Here is a 17,025-nt window from a genome sequence, read left to right as displayed (position 1 = left end):
AAGTGCTCTACCACTGAACTACAACCCCAACCCCTTTTATTTTGAGACTGAGTCTTGCTAAGTTGCCCAGCTTAGCTTTGAACTTGTCATCCTCTTGCCTCAGCCTCCAAAGTAGCTGGGATTATAGGCATTTACCACTTTGCCTAGCTTTGTTTCTCTCTCTTTTTTTTTTTCTGGCATTGTTCTTTTCTTATCTTGAAATTCTAGATATATATAATTTGTAAGATAGATGTATTGTTAATATCTTCTTTCACTCTGTGGCTTTCCTTTTTACTCTCTGATGAACATAAGATTTTTTTTTTTTTTTTTTTTTTTTTGGGTACCAGGGATTGAACCCAGGGGCACTTAACCACTGAGTCATATCCCCAGCCCTTTTTATATTTTTATTTAGAAACAGGGTCTCACTGAATTGCTTAGGGGCTTGACAAGATGCTGAGGCTGGCTTTGAACTCACAATCCTCCTGGCCTCAGCCTCCCTAGTTGCTGGGATTACAGACATGCACCACCACACCTGGCAATAAATTCTTAATTATGTTGATGATGTAGACTGAAACCAGGGCCTTGTTTATGCACTTTCATCCTCTTGTCCCTGTCATTTTCTCTATGTCTACGACCTCCTTACCTCCTGGTCTTCAACCTCTACTTCCTATCATCCCTCAGGATCTAGCCACACAAAGTCCTGCTGGTTTTCAACCAGGCCTGCTTCAGCTCAGGACATCTGCAGCTGCTGTTTCTTCTGATTAATGATGTTATTTGTTCCTATTGAGTACCTCAATCCATGCTGACTCCCTTACTTTCTAGAGGGCTATGTTCAAATGAATTCTGGTTAAATCTGTCCCATTCCAAAGGCTACAACTCACTAATTCTCTTCCCACATTTTTATCCACAATGTTCGTAAGTCACTGGAAACACACGTTTTTCTTATTTATCTTTTATTCTGCTCCTTGAGATAAAGACTTGGTATTTACCATATCCTCAGTATGAACAACAGTACCTAGTACCATGTGAGGGAGTGGAGAAGAGAATGTACCTCAGGAATTCCACTCTGCACTTACTGCCTATTGGCCACACCTTACTAGAAGACTAACCTTCAGGAAGTCTCAACAAGGCACTGCTCTTTTCCAAAAACTGCCTCTTAAACAGAATCTCTTAGGTCTCAGGGTATGAGAAGGATAGGGAGAAACTAGGCTGAGAAGAGAAAAAGGTGCAGTTAAGTCTCCCCTGGGGGCTGGGATTATGGCTCAGTGGCAGAGCTCTTGCCTAGCACATGTGAGGCACTGGGCTCAATCCTCAGCACCATATAAAAAAAATAAATAAATAAAATGAAAGCATGGGTTCATCTGCAATTAAAAAAAAAAAAAAAGTCTCCCCTGACCAGTATACCCAGCTTTCTTTTGCCCTGAGCTACCAGTTCTGTCTCACAGGCGTAATCTAAACACCTTCTCTCTACCCAGGGGGGTTTCTTTCAGTTATTTGGCATTTTCAGCTTCAAAATGTGATTGACTGCCTTGGTTTGTATATTAGTTTCCTGTTGCAGATGTCACAAATTGTCATAAACTCAGTAGCTTAAAATAACACAGATTATCTGCAGTTATGGAAGTCAAAAGTCCAAAATGGTTCTCTCTGAACTAAAATCAAGGCATTGGCCAGGGTGCATGTGTTTGGGGATGCTTTAGGTACTCCTACAGGCTGCCCATATTCCTTGGCTCATGGCCAATTGAATTTTTCTCACATTTCACTACCTTGAATCTGCTTCTATGCTCATACAATTTTGACTCTCCAGCCTTCCTTTAACTCTTAGGACACTTGCAATTATATTGGATCCACCTACATGATCTCTCCATGTCAATATCATTATCTTTTTCTTTATATGGTACTGGGGATTGACTCCAGAGGCACTTTAACACTGAACCACATCTCCAGCAATTTTTATTTTGAGACAAGGTCTTGCTAAGTTACTTAGGGCCTTGCTAAATTGCAGAAGTTGGTCTCGAACTTGCAGATTCTCCCGTTTCAGCCTCCCGAGTCACTGGGAAAACAGGTGTGCATCCTTAGGCCTAGCTCCTTATATATATATATATTTTTTTTTTAGGTGTAGATGGACACAACACAATACCTTTATTTTTATGTGATGCTGAGGATCAAACCTGGGCCCCACCCATGCTAGGCGAGTGCTCTACCGCTGAGCCATAATCCCAGCCCCTCATTATCTTTATATGCAAAATCCCTTTGTAATCTAATATATTTGTAAAATCTGAGGATTAGAATATGGACATTTTGGGGGGCATTATTTTTCCTATCCCAGCTATTTTTGCCAACTTATCAGGAAACAGTAACTGAGCTTTCTAAGAACCAGAGTCCATGGCTGGACTTCAAGAGATCTGTAAAATCCTTGAAAATGTTTGCAATCTGTAAAATTCCCAAATATTCTGAATATCTATGCATGTTTCTCAAGATGGCTTGTAGTTTTCATGCCATTCAAACGAGCTATGAACATATCACTATATTACAAAGTCCAAGTCCTAACAAAAGGAAGAGAGCAGATCCCAACACTGTCCCTGTAACTATTGGGGCACAGACATAATTTCCCAATCTTACACTATAAGGCAAGTTCAACACTTTTTCCTTTTCTAAGGACATGCACAATTCCATATATTTCATGAATATCTAAAATAACTATGCCTGGAGTCCCAATTTGTTTAATTTATGTGGTACTGAGGTTGGAACTCAAAGGAGGCCTCCCACCAAGCTACATCCTCAATCCTTTATTATTTTGAGTCTACATTCACACTTGTGATCCTCCTGTCTCTTGAGTTGCTGGGATTATGAGCACATGCCAATACACCTGACTAGAGTTCCAGTTTAGTATCTGAACAATACCCCTGTAACCATGAGTAACAGGACACTAAGCAGAGTGGGGTGGGATCAAACTATCACCTTTAAGTCATATAAGACTTCATGCATAATCCCTCTTCTTTTCCCTCACAGTCTCTAACCATAGGTGGAAAAATAAAGGATCTTGAAAAAAATCAAAGTCATCTCTTGGTAGAGCAGTCAATGTCAGATCCTGCCCCTTGTCTTTCTCCTTCTCTCATTCTCAATAAGCAAAGGCTTGTGGCCTTGCTGAGACACACTGACAGTTTCCCTTAGATGAATGCCCAGAATGCTGCTTACCAAGAGCTTGTAGCTTCATCCAATACTAAACTGCATGATTTTTCCATCTGATTCAGAACCATTTTTCTAAGTACAACTGCCTTAGAAAAGAATGTCTCTATTACACCTGTGAGCCCAGCCACATGGGAGAAAACATTCACTTACTTTGACTGCAGGGTCTGCCTGGGCCATGTGCCATCTTCATTTTGGGGCTCAATTACTAGCACCTGAGTGAAAGGGGAAACCAAATGAGGAGAGTGCAATCCACCCCACTCCTGACATGCTTATAGCCAGAAGCTTTTTTGGTCAAATACCCTGGACAGAGCTGCCTGTTTGAGCATAGCCTGGGCCCTCCTACCTGACCCTGGTAGAGCCCAGCATCTTGGATAGTGTTGTCTAGTTTGCTCAACTGCTCGTAGGTGTTGCTCATGTATTTGTTCCAGAGCCGTGTTTCACGCTCCGCAGGGATGTTGAACAGCTTCCGCATCTCCTTCTCGATGGTTGCTAGGGTGTAGAAACATTACTCAGAGCTTTCTACCAATACAAGGCTAAAGACAGCCAAGGCAAACCAATGCTCATCCTCTTTCCTTTTCAGATGCTCACATGTACTTTGGAACAAAAGTTCTGACAGAACCTCGGCCCTCTGGTAACTCCTGAAGGCCTCCTCTTGCACTTGTACACGCAAAAACTTTCCTTAGGCTTCTCTGATAATTTAGGTCATATTTCTAGCACAGATACACATAGAAAGTGAGAAACAGAGTTCAGTGTGATGGCACCTTCCTGTAATGCCAGCATGTAGGAGGCTGAGGCAGGAAGATCACAAAAATCAAGCCCAGCCGGGCAACTGAGCCAGAACTGGGTATATAGCTCAGTGGTAAAGTGCCCCTGGGTTCAATCCCCAATATCGCCACACACACAAAAAAAAGGTAAAAAAAAAAAAAAGCAGTGCTGTGGTAGTGTGGCTGAGTTATAGAGCACTTTCCTAGCATGCAAGAAATCCTAGGTTCAATCCCCAGAACAAAGAAAAAAGAAAAAGTAAGGGCCTGGGGACATAGCTTGGTTGGTCAAGTGCTTGCCTCACAGGCACAAGGCCCTGGGTTCAATGTCCAGTACCATTAAACAAAAAGTGAAGTCAGGCACAGTGAGCTCACCTACAATCCCCGGTACATGGGAAGCAGAAAGAGGAGGAATGCAAGTTAGAGACCAGTCTTAGCAAATAAGCAAGACCCTATCTCAAAATATCTCAAAATAAAAAGGTTCAGGGATATGATTCATTGGTAAAATAATAACAAATTTTTAAAAATTAAAAAAATTAAGGATTCTCTTTGGAGTTAAAACAGATATGGGGGACTGGAGTTGTGTCTCAGTGGTAAAGCACTCGCCTGGCATATGTAAGGCACTGGGTTCGATCCTCAGCACCACATAAAAATTAATAAGTAAATAAAATAAAGGTCCATTGAAAACTAAAAATAAATATTTTTTAAAAAGATGGTTTCAAAGCTAGCTCTGCCACTTTTTTGCTGAAATTGCTATGATGAATAGGTGTGATTGTGTGTGTGCACACATAATGCACATAAACACATATCTTTTGGTGCTGAGGATTAAATCTAGGGCCTTGCATACACTACTGCCACTCAGCTAGCTATACCTCAAGTCCCCTGCTGAGACTTTTTTAATAAGTTATGTTTAACTTCCCTGACTCTTCATTTCTTCATCTTTATTACCATATGACAAATGAGCTCAGTATTCTATAGAACATAATTCCCAGGTTTGGCTCTCTAAAAGAATCTCCTGAGAGCCAGGTGTGGCAGCCCACACCTGTAATCCAACAGTTTGGGATGCTGAGGCAGGAGGATTATGAGTTCAAAGCCAGTTTCAGCAACTTATCGAGGCCCTAAGCAACTCAGTGAGACCTGTGTCTAAGGGACTAGGGAAATAAGTCAGTTGGGAGAATGCTTGACTCTCATGCACAAAGCCTTGGGTTCAATCCCCAGCATCACAATAAATAAATAAATAAATAAAGCAAGCAAGCAAGCAAGCCCTGGTTTGGAAGAAGTTCCTTAAAAAAAAAAAAGAAAGAAAGAAAGAAAGAAAGAGCCTGTGTCTAAATAATATAAAAATGGGCTGGGTATGTGGCTCAGTAGTTAAGTGCCCCTGGGTTCAATCCCCAGTACCAAAAAAAAGAAAAAGAATCTCCTGAACTGGGCTTGGTGGCACAAGGCTATAATCCCAGCAACTTAGGAGGTCAATGGAGGAGGATCACAGTTCAAAGTCAGCCTCAGCAACTTATCAAGACCCTGTGTCAAAAAATAAAAAGGGGGGCTGGGATTGTGGCTCAGCGGTAGAGCGCTTGCCTAGCACGGGCAGGACCCGGGTTCAATCCTCAGCATCACATTAAAAAATAAAGACATTGTATTGTGTCCATCTACACCTAAAAAATAAATATTAAAATAATAATAATAAAAAATAAAAAGGGCTGGGGATAAAAAACTGCTCAGCATATAAACACCCCTGAGTTAAATCCCTAGTGCCAAAGAAAAAGAAGAAAAGAAAAAAGAATCTCCTGGGCAACAGGTTCCCAGGCCAGGACTGGCCTGAGATGATCTGGACCCAGGTCTGAAGATGTGCCGTAGCTTTCCCTTCTATCAGCCACTGCGTCCTGCACTCTCTCCCCAGATATCTAGAACCCCAGCCCAGCTGCTCACCAATGGTGTCTGCCTTGCTGAAATGGCAACTCAGCACCTTGGTAGGGTCGCTGTTCTCACAGAGCTTCAGTTCCAGCAAATATACCTCCACTTTGCAGTGCTTGACAAATAGGCCATGCTCCACAACCTGTAAACAAAAGGCAGGGATGAAGGAGCAGTGGTTCTAAAACTGAACAGTACTGAGAAGAAAGTGTCTCCATAAGACCAAAAGGAAAAACTTTAGTCATCAGTTTCCCTCAGTAATCAGAGATCAAAAGTACAAACTTTTTCGTCTATATGTACAAATTTTTAAAACCATCAGCATTTGTCCTAGGATTTAAGATTTTTTTCCACTCATTAGGACCAACCAGGAGTACCGTGACAGAACCATTAAATCCTAACTGGATTTAATGCCACATCAAGGCTTCCAGGAAAGTCTCAGGACATCAACTTTGCACAGAAAAGTTACTGTAAACTCATTCTTCTTAAAATACATGCCTGATGTAGAAGAATTCTCAGTGGTAGAACACATACCTAACATGTTTGAGACCCTGGGTTCAATCCCCAGCACCATAGAATTAAAAAAAAAAAAAAAGTGGAGGGGGCTGCATTTGGTGATATAACCTGTAATCCCCGCAACTTGGGAGACTGAGGTAGAAAGATTAAAATTCAAGGTAGGAAGATTAAAATTCAAGACCCTGTCTCAAGATTTTAAAATATAGATAAACAAAAGGGGCTGGAAGAGGCTGAGGCTGTGTAGCTCAGTGGCAGAGTGCTTGCCTAGCATGTGTGAGGCACTGGGTTCCATCCTTAGCACCACATAAAAATAAAAACAAAGGCATTCTGTCCATCTACAATTACAAAAGAAATTTTTTTTTTAAAAAAAAGGGCAAGGGGCTGGGAACTTAGTTCAGTGACATTTCATCTACTACATAAAAGGCTGTAGGCTCAATCCCCAGTTCTGCAAAACAAAATGAAATAACAAATTTTTAAAAGTAAAAAAGGGCTGGGGTTGGGGATTTAGCTCACTGGCAAGCCAAATGCCTAGCACAAACAAAGCTCTACGCAATAGTTGAGACCAGTCTCAAAATAAAAAACAAAAAGGGCTAGGGATGTAGCTCAGTGGTAAAGCACCCCTTGGTTAAATCTCCAGTACCAAAAAAACAAAACAAAAATAAAAAAGGCTTACTAATTAGAACAAATTAAATAATTATTTAAAGTAAATAAATAGTAAATAAAATAAAAAGGGTTAGAGGGCTGGGGATGCAGTTCAGTGGTACTGTACTTTCCTACTACATATGAGGCCCTGGATCTAATCTCCAGTAACATCATAGGAGAAAAAAAGAAAACAAAGCTAATTAACTCATCAATTCAGAGTCATACTTGTGCATAAAGCCAGATACTGCACAAAAGGGAAGTCACTGTTCAGCTTTAGGTGAGATCATGATGCTGCTTCCTCCCTTGGAGAGTTTGTCAAATTAGTGACTAAAGAATATATAAATATGTATAAATATATACAGAAATATATATATCATTCTTGGCAGAGTACTCACACTGCAATACTACTGGCATTTAGGAACATCTTTAGAAACCTAGCATGCCCCTAACCTTTTGATCCCTAACCTTTTCAGGAGTTCAAGATAGAGGAAAAAAATAGTTATGGCCCCAAATGACTTTTAGATACATTGTATCACTAAAAAAAAAAAAAAAAAAAAAGAATCACTGTATCAGGACTGCAACTCTTTACTACTCAGCTAAGAATACATACCCAAAAGAGTAAGAATTTTATCTTGTCCCTAAACATCAGCAGACATGTGAGCTCTTGTAATTTCCTGATAGACAGGACAAGAAAACAACCGTGGGAGACAGGGTGATGGTCTTCTTGTGAGTCTTATCTACCAGAGGTGCTAACAATCTGGGATTCTGCCCTGGGGTTTATATTCCCTCAAGAGGATAATATTCTCTGGGTGTAAATGCCTGATTTTTAAAGTACTCAACTATGTGGCCAAAGACCGAAGCACAGAAGTAAAAGTGATGGTGTTTTGCCAGGCATGGTGGCCCACGCCTACAATCCCAGTGGCTCAGGAGGCTGAGGCAGGAGGATCCAAAGTTCAAAGCCAGCCTCAGCAATGGTGAGGTGCTAAGCAACTCAGTGAGGCCCTGTCTCTAAATAAAATATAAAAAAGGGGTGGGGATAAGGCTCAGTGGTTATAGCCCCTGGTTTCAATCCCCAGTACCAAAAAATAGAAAGGTGGTGTTTTACACATATTATCCCAGTGACTGAGGAGGCTAAGTAAGGTAGGAGAATCACAAGTTAGAGGGCAGTCTGAGCAAATAAGTAAGAACCTGATTAGTAAGTTGTGGTGATATATGTCTGTAATCAGGAGGCTAAGGCAGGAGGATTACAAGTCTGAAACCAGCCTCAGCAACTTAGCTGATCAACTTAGTGAGACCCTGTCTCAAAATAAAAAATAAAACGGGCTGGGGATGTAGCTCAGTGGTTGAGAACCCCAGGCTCAAGGCTGGAACCAAAAAATAAATACAAAAATAAAATTTAAAAAGAGCTAGACATGTAGCTCAGTTGTATAGAGCCCCTGGGTTCAATCCCCCAGTATGGAGAGACAAAAGAAAGAAAGCTGGGGATGTGGTTCAGTGCCTAGCATGCAAAAAGGCCCTGGATTCAATCCCCAGCACCACAAAACAAACAAAAAAGGGTGGGTGTGGTGGTGCACACCTATAATTCCAGTGGCTAGGGAGGCTGAGGTAGGAGGATCACAAGTTCAAAGCTAACCTCAGCAATAGCAAGGCATTAAGCAGCTCTACTTTATTTAGAGCAACTGTTTCTAAATAGGAAAGGAAGAAACAAACAAAATAGGGCTGAGGATGTGGCTCAGTGGTTGAGTTGGAGAAAAGATAAAACTTCCAATTTACATTTACATTTCCCCTGAGTTCAATCCCTGGTACCAAAAAAAAAAAAAAAGAAAGGTGGGTTTTTGTTTATTCTGGGTTGTTCTGTTTTGTTTGTTTTTTTGTGGTACTCACTGGAGACTGAACCAAGTGCTCTAACACTGAGCTACATCAGAAAAAATTTAAGACAAACAAGAAGCTGTACATTACTGTAACTCCATATGGCCCAAGTGAACTTTCATAGTCTTCCAGAAAATGCTCTCATAGCACCATTGGACACATCCCATTGGGCAGCTCTGATGTTTGAAGGCCACTCACTGTAACATACTAGGTGAACATCACTCACAATCATAATTCCCTAAAAAGAACCAGAAACCTCCTTTCAACCACTTATGTATGTTCATTTTCCTAAGAAACCAACACAATTTGGTATCCCTCCAGGAGCACCTGCAGATACTGACCATCAGTATTCATATTCATATACTCACTTTTCTGACAATAGGCTGCTGGCCCTCTACACAGCCATACCAATTTAGTAATTTATTCCAGGCCTCAGTTGGAACCAAGACATAGTCCAGTTCATCAATTAAGTGTTCTTTCAAGGTCTGACTCTCAGGATCTGAAAAAGGCAAACAGCATATAACTAACTCATTGTTCTTTTCCCCAGTTAGACTTACATGTTTTGTTTTTTTTTTTTTTCCATACTAGAGACTGAACTAAGGGCTTCACACATGTTAATGAACAACATCCCTAGCCTTTATTTATTTATTGGGTACCAGAGATTGAACCTAGAAGCAGTCACCACTGAGCCATATCCACAGCCCTTTATTTCTTGTTTTGAGACAGGGTCATGCTAAATTGCTGAGGCTGGCCTAGAACTTGCAATCCTCCTGCCTCCACCTCCTGAGCTGTTGGAATTACAGGTTTGTGCCACCACACCCAGCACTTTTATTAATTTTGAGACTACGAAATGTCCCAGGATGACTCTGAACTTCTAATCCTGCCTCAGGCTCCTGAGCCACTGGGATTACAGGCGTATGCCACCACACCCAACAGGCATATGCCACCACCTGTATTTGTTTTACATGACTTTTGTATTTTTCAAGAAATAAGAAAAGTTACCAACTACAAAATTCCAAAATTCTATCAGAGACCTGCCTCCTCTTTGTCTTTAATTAAATTTTCTGAACATTTTATGAGTAACTCTATTTTTCTACAATTAGAGATAGAAGAAAGTTAGATGTAGTGGTGTGCACCTGTGGTACCTGAGGCAACACAGGAGGACTCCATCTAGAAAAAGAAGAGGAGGAGGAGAAAGAAGAAGAGGAGGAGGAGGAAGAGGAAGAAGAAGGAGGGGGAGAAGGAAAAGAAGAGCAAGAAGAGGAGGAGGAAGAGGGAGAGAGGAGAGGAGGAGGAGGAGGAGGAGGAGGAGGAGGAGGAGGAGCAGCAGCAGCAGCAGCAGGGCACAGTGGTGCCCACCTGTAATCACAGCAGCTAGGGACGCTGAGACAGGAAAATTGAGAATTCAAAGCCAGCCTCGGCTACATTGAGGTGCTACACAATTCAGTGAGACCCTGTCTCTAAATAAAAATACAAAATAAGGCTGGGGATGTGGCTCGTGGACAAGTGCCTCTGAGTTCAATCCCCAGTACGGGGGGGGGGGGGGGGGGAACCACAGCGACAAAAAAAAAAAAAAAGAGGAAGAAGAGGAGGAGGAGAAAAGATAAAACTTCCAATTTACATTTCCAAAATGTTTTAGGATTCCAAAATTAAAATAATTAATTTAAAAGTATTTATTTATCGTAAGTCTTAGGAATACCATATTAAAGTCAAATATCATCCTCCCCTGAAAGGATGGGGATGTGACTCAGTGGTAGATTCTTGCTTAGCATGTGTGAAGCCTGAGTTCAATCCCCAGTACTGTCCCCACCCTCCATTCCCCAAAAAAGAGGCACTGAAGTTACATTTATTTCATCAAGACTCAAATAGTACTTTTGCTTTCCCACCCCACCAATGCTACAGATTGAACCCAGGATCTCACACATGCTAGGCAAGCACTCTACCATTGATCCATATCCCCAGTCCTATTTTATTGTTTTGTGGTGCAGGGTATCAAATCCAGGGTCTTGTACATATTAGGCAAGCACCCTTCCACTAACCTACATTATATTATACCTCCTGCCCCTTAGCATTGTCAATGTGTTTTTTGTTTGTTTTTTGTTTTGGGTACTAGGGATTGAAACCAGGGGCACTTTAAAACTGAGCCATATCTCCAGCCCCTTTTTTATTTATTTATTTGTTTATTTTTGGTACCAGGATTGCCTTGCCCTTTTTATTTTGAGACAACATCACTAAATTGTCGAGGCTGGCTTTGAACTTGAGATCCTCTTGCTTCAGCCTCCCAAGCCTCTGGGATTACAGGCATGTACCACCACACTGGCAACATTCTTGGTTTTAAATACTCCAAGTCATAGCTCAGATAGATGGTCCTGGGCAGAATGGAAAGAGAATGCATTTAACATATCAGACATACATTTTATACCTACAACAGAAAGGCAGCAATCCTGGGCTTCAGAACTGGACATCCATGGTCTGAAACATACTCTCTCAAGAAAGGACATAGGGAAGATGGATCACCTTCCACCAAGGATGCTCTCTGCCAAGTCTGTGCCCATCAATATCCACTCTAAGAACAACAGAAAAGTTGAAGGGTACATGCCTGTAATGCCTACAATCTTAGTTACTGAAAAAGCTAAGGCAATTTGGTTGTAGCAGCACACACCTGTAATCCAAGTGGCTTGGTATGCTGAGGCAAGAGGATTCCAAGTTCAAAGCCAGCCTCAGCAACTTAACAAGGCCCTAAGTAACTTAGCAAGACTGTGTCTCAAAATACAACATAAAAAGGTATTGGGATGGGCTGGGGATATAGCTCAGTTAGTAGAATGCTTGCCTAGCAAGCACAAGGTTCAGCACCCCCACACCCCTAAATTCAATCCCTGGTACCAGAAAAAACAAACAAACAAACAAACAAAAAAAACGGCTAGTGCAGAAGGACTCCAAGTTCAAGACCAGCCTGGGTAATTTACAAGATTGTGTCCTAAAAGAAAAAAATGAAATGGCCAGAAAAGTTGGTGCACACCTGTAATCCAAATGGCTCAAGAGACTGAGGCAGGAGGATCACGAGTTCAAAACCAGCCTCAGCAAATTAGCTAGGCCCTAAGCAACTTAGTGAGACCCTGTCTCTAAATAAAATAAAAAGAAAAGACTAGGGATGTGGCTCAGTAGTTAAGTTCCCCTGGGTTCAATACCTGGGAGCCAGCCACCCCCAAAAAATTAAAATTAAAAAATAAAAGGGGTTGGGGATGCAGATCTGGTCAAACATACTGTACCAAAGAGCAGGTAGAAACTTTCAAAAACAGGGAAGAAACCAACAGCTTTCAGTCTCCTCAACCCCAAGTACATCAGTTCTACAAAGCACTTCCCCCTCTAGCTCAATGATAATTTTCCCAAATATGTCATTATTTTGTGAGTGGGTGTGTGGTGGTAGAGATGGAGCCCAGAACCTCAAACACACCCTCTACCATTGAACTCAAACACGTCATTCTTATGACAGTATATGGCGAGCACAGAAATTTAATTGCAATTTTCAATGCAGATCACTATTTTTACTCAAAACTGAATCAATCTGAGGACATAATGCTAAAAAACACACAGAGATCTTCTGTTTTGTTTTTGAGGCACTGGAAATTGAACCCATGGGCACTTCACATCCCTGGCCCTTTTTTTAAATGTTTTATTTTAGACAATCTCACTGGTTGTGGTAGCTCATTCCTATAATTCCAGCAACTCAGGAGGCTGAGGCAGGAGGATTGCTGATTCAAGACAGCATCAGCAACTTAGCAAGACTCTGTCTTAAAAAAAAAAAAAAAAAAAAAATTAAAAGGTCTGGGGATGTAGCTCAGTGGTAAAGCACCCCTGGTTTTAGTTCCCAATACCAAAAGAAAAAAATGCTTGGAACTCTCAATCCTCTTGCCTCAACCTCGAGTATCACTGGGATTACAGATGTGCACCATTGCCAGGCAACATGGGGGCGGGGGGGGGGGGGGGGTACTAGGGATTGAACCCAGGAACACTTATCCACTGAGCTATATCCCCAGCCCTTTTTCTTTTTTTTTAGTTTGAGTCAGGGTCCTGCTAAGCTGCTCAGGGCCTTGCTAAATTGCTGAGGCTGGCTTTGAACTTGCAATCCTTAAGCCACTGGGATCACAGGCATGTGCCACTGCACCTGGCAACACAGAGATTTTAAAATGAGGATTTACTCTCTACAAATTTCTGTTAACAGGCAAATAGAGGAAAATAAGAGCACCATTTGGTATAACACAGGAATTCCATCCGATATAAAAGTAGAGACATAGGTAGAAATGAAAGAAGGGGCTCCCTACAGACAACACCAACAAGAATATGTTCTTCCTGCTTCCCACACTTTCAAGAGTTTCTTCCAGGCCACTTCTATGACCACAGGTAGAAGGCAGCCAGGCTAATGACTGAGCGCCTAGGAAGTAAGGATTTGAACTTCGTTCATCAGAAATCAGTCATTTATGCATTATCAATGTCGAAAGTCTAATGGAATGTGCTTTTCATTTCTCAGCCATAGAGATTACCATTTCAAGCCAAGACTTAGTGACATAAAATTCGGGGCCATAAAAGGAATGCTTGCCCTTAAGAATTATTTTTAGAGCTGATGATGTAGCTCAGTGACACAGTGTTTCCCGGTCTAGCATGCTCAAGGCCCTGAGCTCTGTTCCTGGTACTACCACCAAAAAAATAAATAAATAAAAATAAATAAAAAACAAAGAATTATCCTTTGAAAGGAGTGGGAAGAGGGGAGGGAAAGGGAAGATACTGGAGAAGGAGGCTGAGCAAATTATGTTTATATGCACATATGAATATGGCATAAGGAATATCCCCTATTCTGAATAATTACAATGCATCAATTAAAAATATAAATTAAAAATAAATAGTCATAGGCTGGGTTTGTAGCTCAGTGGTAGAGCGCTTGCCTAGTCCACATAAGGCACTGGGTTCAATCCTTAGCACCACATAAAAATAAAAGTAAAGATATTGTATCCATGTACAACTTTAAAAATATTAAAAACAAATAAATAAAGTAAAAATAATGTGTCCACAACTATAAATAGATAGATAGATAGGTAGATAGATAAATACCATTTAAAAAAAATAGTCAGGTGTTATGGCAACACTCCTATAATCCCAATAAATCAGACAGCTAAGGAAAAGGATCGCAAATTCAATGCCAATCTCAGCAACTTAGTTAGGCCCTAAGCAACTTAGTGAGATTGTCTCAAAATAAAAAATAAAAACGGCTAGGGACTTAACTCAGTGGAAAAGCACCCCTGGGTTGAATCCCCAGTACCAAATAAATAAATGAACCTAGAAAAAAAATTATCAAACAAAAACAAGCAGTCTCCTTTTCAAAATAAAAAGAGGGCCAGGAGCAGTGGCACAGGCCTGTAATCCCAGAAAGATCACAGGCCAGTCTTGGAAACTTACGAAGACCCTGCCTCAAAATTAAAAAATTAAAAAATCTAGGTATGTAGTTCAGTAATCTTTTTTTTTTTTTTTTTCCCTTTAGTGGTGCTAGGAATTGAACCCAGTGCTTTGTGCATGTAAGGCAAGCATTCTACCAACTGAGCTGTAAGTGTTGGTTCTAGGGATGTAGTTCAATGGTAGAGCACCACTGGGTTCAATCCCCAATACCAAAAAAAAAAAAAAAACCAGGGAAAGAGAACACAGTGTGAACATAATGAATGCAATAATTCCTTAGAGCAACTTCAAGGTATAGTGCCATCATCTGACCTACATCAGGAAACAAAGCAAATGACACTATTTACATAATTTAGATCTCTCCTTAAAAGAAAATATGAACTCAAGAACTGCTCATTTTAACAAACATCCAGATTACTGTTAGGCTGTTAGGTATATATAAATTAGGTCTCATACTCTGAAATATGAGACTATTCTCTTTTGGCCCTGATTTTGAACAGAGGTGACAGATCACCTGCCCACAAAGAAATTTACAGTCAGAAAACCTGAGAAAAAACTAACTCTATTATCTCCACACATCTACAGGTATAAGCCAAGCACTAATATGTCACATATTAGTGTCATATGTGCCAAGGTGCCCAGTAGGAGCTGACTGTGGCTATAACTCTGTCTACTAACTTTCCACCTCTTCTCACACTAATTCTATGACAAACATGGCCATCACAGGAATGCATAACAATCTTCAATAGGTCTATACTTTGTCCCACTTCAAAGTTAACACAAAAAGTTGTGGTTCCCCAGGCTGGAAATGTAAATCAGAGTTAGAGCACTAAGCTAGCGCGTGTGCAAGGGAGCAGGTTCCATACCCGGTATCATAAAAAAAAAAAATTCTGGTTCCTGTATTTCAAATTTCAGATGCAATTTCAAAATACCCTATTTCTTTCTTTTGCATATACTAATCTAAAATCTGAGAATTTCAATAGGATTTATACAGGAAAAAAATTAAAATATTAGAAGCATACTCTTGTTAGAAACAGTTAATTTAGCCAGGAACAGTGGCCTGTAATCTCAGCAGGTTGGGATGTTGAGACAAGAGGATCATGAGTTCAAGATCAGTCTAAGCAACTTATTGAGACCCCATCACAATGAAATGAAAAACAAAAAGGGGTGAGGATGTAGCTCAGTGGTAAAGCATCCTAGGTTAAATCTCTAGTACCAAAAAAATTTTAAAAATTAATAAAACAGTTAATTTAGAAAAGAACAGCTTTACTTCTACCTAAGGGTCTGCAAAAACTTCTACTACAGACACAAAAATTGAGGACGCTTGTTTCTATCTCCTCACACTAGGAAAGTCAGGTTCACAGCATCTATGTTACAGATATACATGATCACAAGCGACTGCCCAGGTGTACATTTAGCTAGAAAGCAAAAGTATACTGCACCTGAGAAGAGTCCTGAGTTGTCTATCGGTCCAGGAAACAGGTTATGTTCACCCACATTGTACATATCCCAGCTATCAAAGCCCACATACTTCTTCCATTGCTTGAACCACCTGCTGTCAATAAGATACCTAGAGAAAGAGAACAATTTACTATAGCAAAAAAACTAAGGTGGCAAGTTTCTGCAACTGTTCCCTTAATCTGGGTGTGCAGTGCTAGGGATGGGCCCCTCATATGCCAGGCAAGCACTATACTACTAAGCCCCAGTCACCCTTAATCTTTTCTTTGTTTTTGTTTTTGAACCAGGGACTGAACCCAGAGGCACTTTACCACTGGGCCATAAATCCAACCCTTTATGTTTTATTTTAAGACAGGGTCTCACTAAGTTGCTTAGGAGCTTACTGAGTTGCTGAGGTTGACCTCAAACTTTTTTTTTTTTAATCTTTTTTTATATTTATATAGCTGTAAATGAACACACAGTATCTTTATTTATTTTTATGTGGTGCTGAGGATTGAACCCAGTGCCTCATACATGCGAAGCAAGCACTTTACCACTGAGCTACAGCCTCAGCCCCTTGACCTCAAACTTGAAATGTTCCAGCCTCAAGCTCCTGAGCCGCTGTGATTATAGACGTACACCACTATGCCCAGCCCCCTTAATCTTTTATATGGTCTTTCCACGTTGGGGAATATATAATCCCCACTAAAAACACACCCTCAGCCGAGTAGTACAGTGGCACACAATTATAATCCCATCAGCTCAGGAACCTGAGGCAGGAGGCTCATGAGTTCAAAGCCAGCCTCAGCAACGTAGTGAGGCCCTAAGCAACTTATAGTGAGACCTTGTCTCAAAATTAAAAGAAATAAAAATAAATAGGTGCAAATGTGCTTAAGGGACCCTGAATTCAATCCCCAGTACCAAAAAAAAAAAAAAAAAAAAGGCATTAAGTTGTACTTTACATTGCTTTCTATACTTAAATATAAGCAAATCTGATTATATTTTAAAAGTATCATTATGCTGTTTTATAATCAAGACAGAAGGAGGGGAAACATCTCCAGGGCAACAAAGCACAATTAGTTGTTCTTCTTCTTTTTTTTTTCTTTTGGGAGGGTGGGGGGGTGTGCTGGGGATCGAACCCAGAGCAAGCACTCTACCTACCAACTGAGCTATATCTCCAGCCCAACACCCAATGATTTTAATCTATTAAACTTCTTTTGGGCTGGAGATATAGCTCACTTGTAGAGTGCTTGCCTAGCATGGGTAAACCCCAGAATAA

The 17,025-nt window shown here is 40.7% G+C and overlaps 1 protein-coding gene across 5 annotated transcripts in view; it reads right to left on the bottom strand.

Moving 5' to 3' along the window:
* Usp4 (ubiquitin specific peptidase 4) overlaps positions 1-17,025 on the bottom strand; it is a 48,664-nt gene that overhangs the window by 29,390 nt on the left and 2,249 nt on the right. For 2 of the 5 annotated variants that reach the window (XM_046431545.2, XM_046431546.2), the window contains exons 2-6: positions 15,752-15,879; positions 9,233-9,363; positions 5,859-5,985; positions 3,512-3,657; positions 3,319-3,380 (exon numbers count right to left, since the gene is read on the bottom strand). In XM_046431545.2, coding sequence (XP_046287501.1) covers positions 3,319-3,380; positions 3,512-3,657; positions 5,859-5,985; positions 9,233-9,363; positions 15,752-15,879 — 594 coding nt within the window. Of the gene's footprint in view, positions 1-3,318; positions 3,381-3,511; positions 3,658-5,858; positions 5,986-8,949; positions 9,103-9,232; positions 9,364-11,286; positions 11,431-15,751; positions 15,883-17,025 lie in introns of those variants that run through there. The other 3 variants (XM_046431547.2, XM_046431550.2, XM_046431549.2) reach the window with 3 other exon arrangements.

Source organism: Marmota monax, unplaced genomic scaffold (genome assembly GCF_021218885.2).
Source record: "Marmota monax isolate L192 unplaced genomic scaffold, Marmota_monax_Labrador192_F-V1.1 WCK01_AAM20220418_F8-fsc00022, whole genome shotgun sequence".
Taxonomy (NCBI): Eukaryota; Metazoa; Chordata; class Mammalia; order Rodentia; family Sciuridae; genus Marmota; species Marmota monax.
This window is presented reverse-complemented; position numbering and strand designations above follow the sequence as displayed.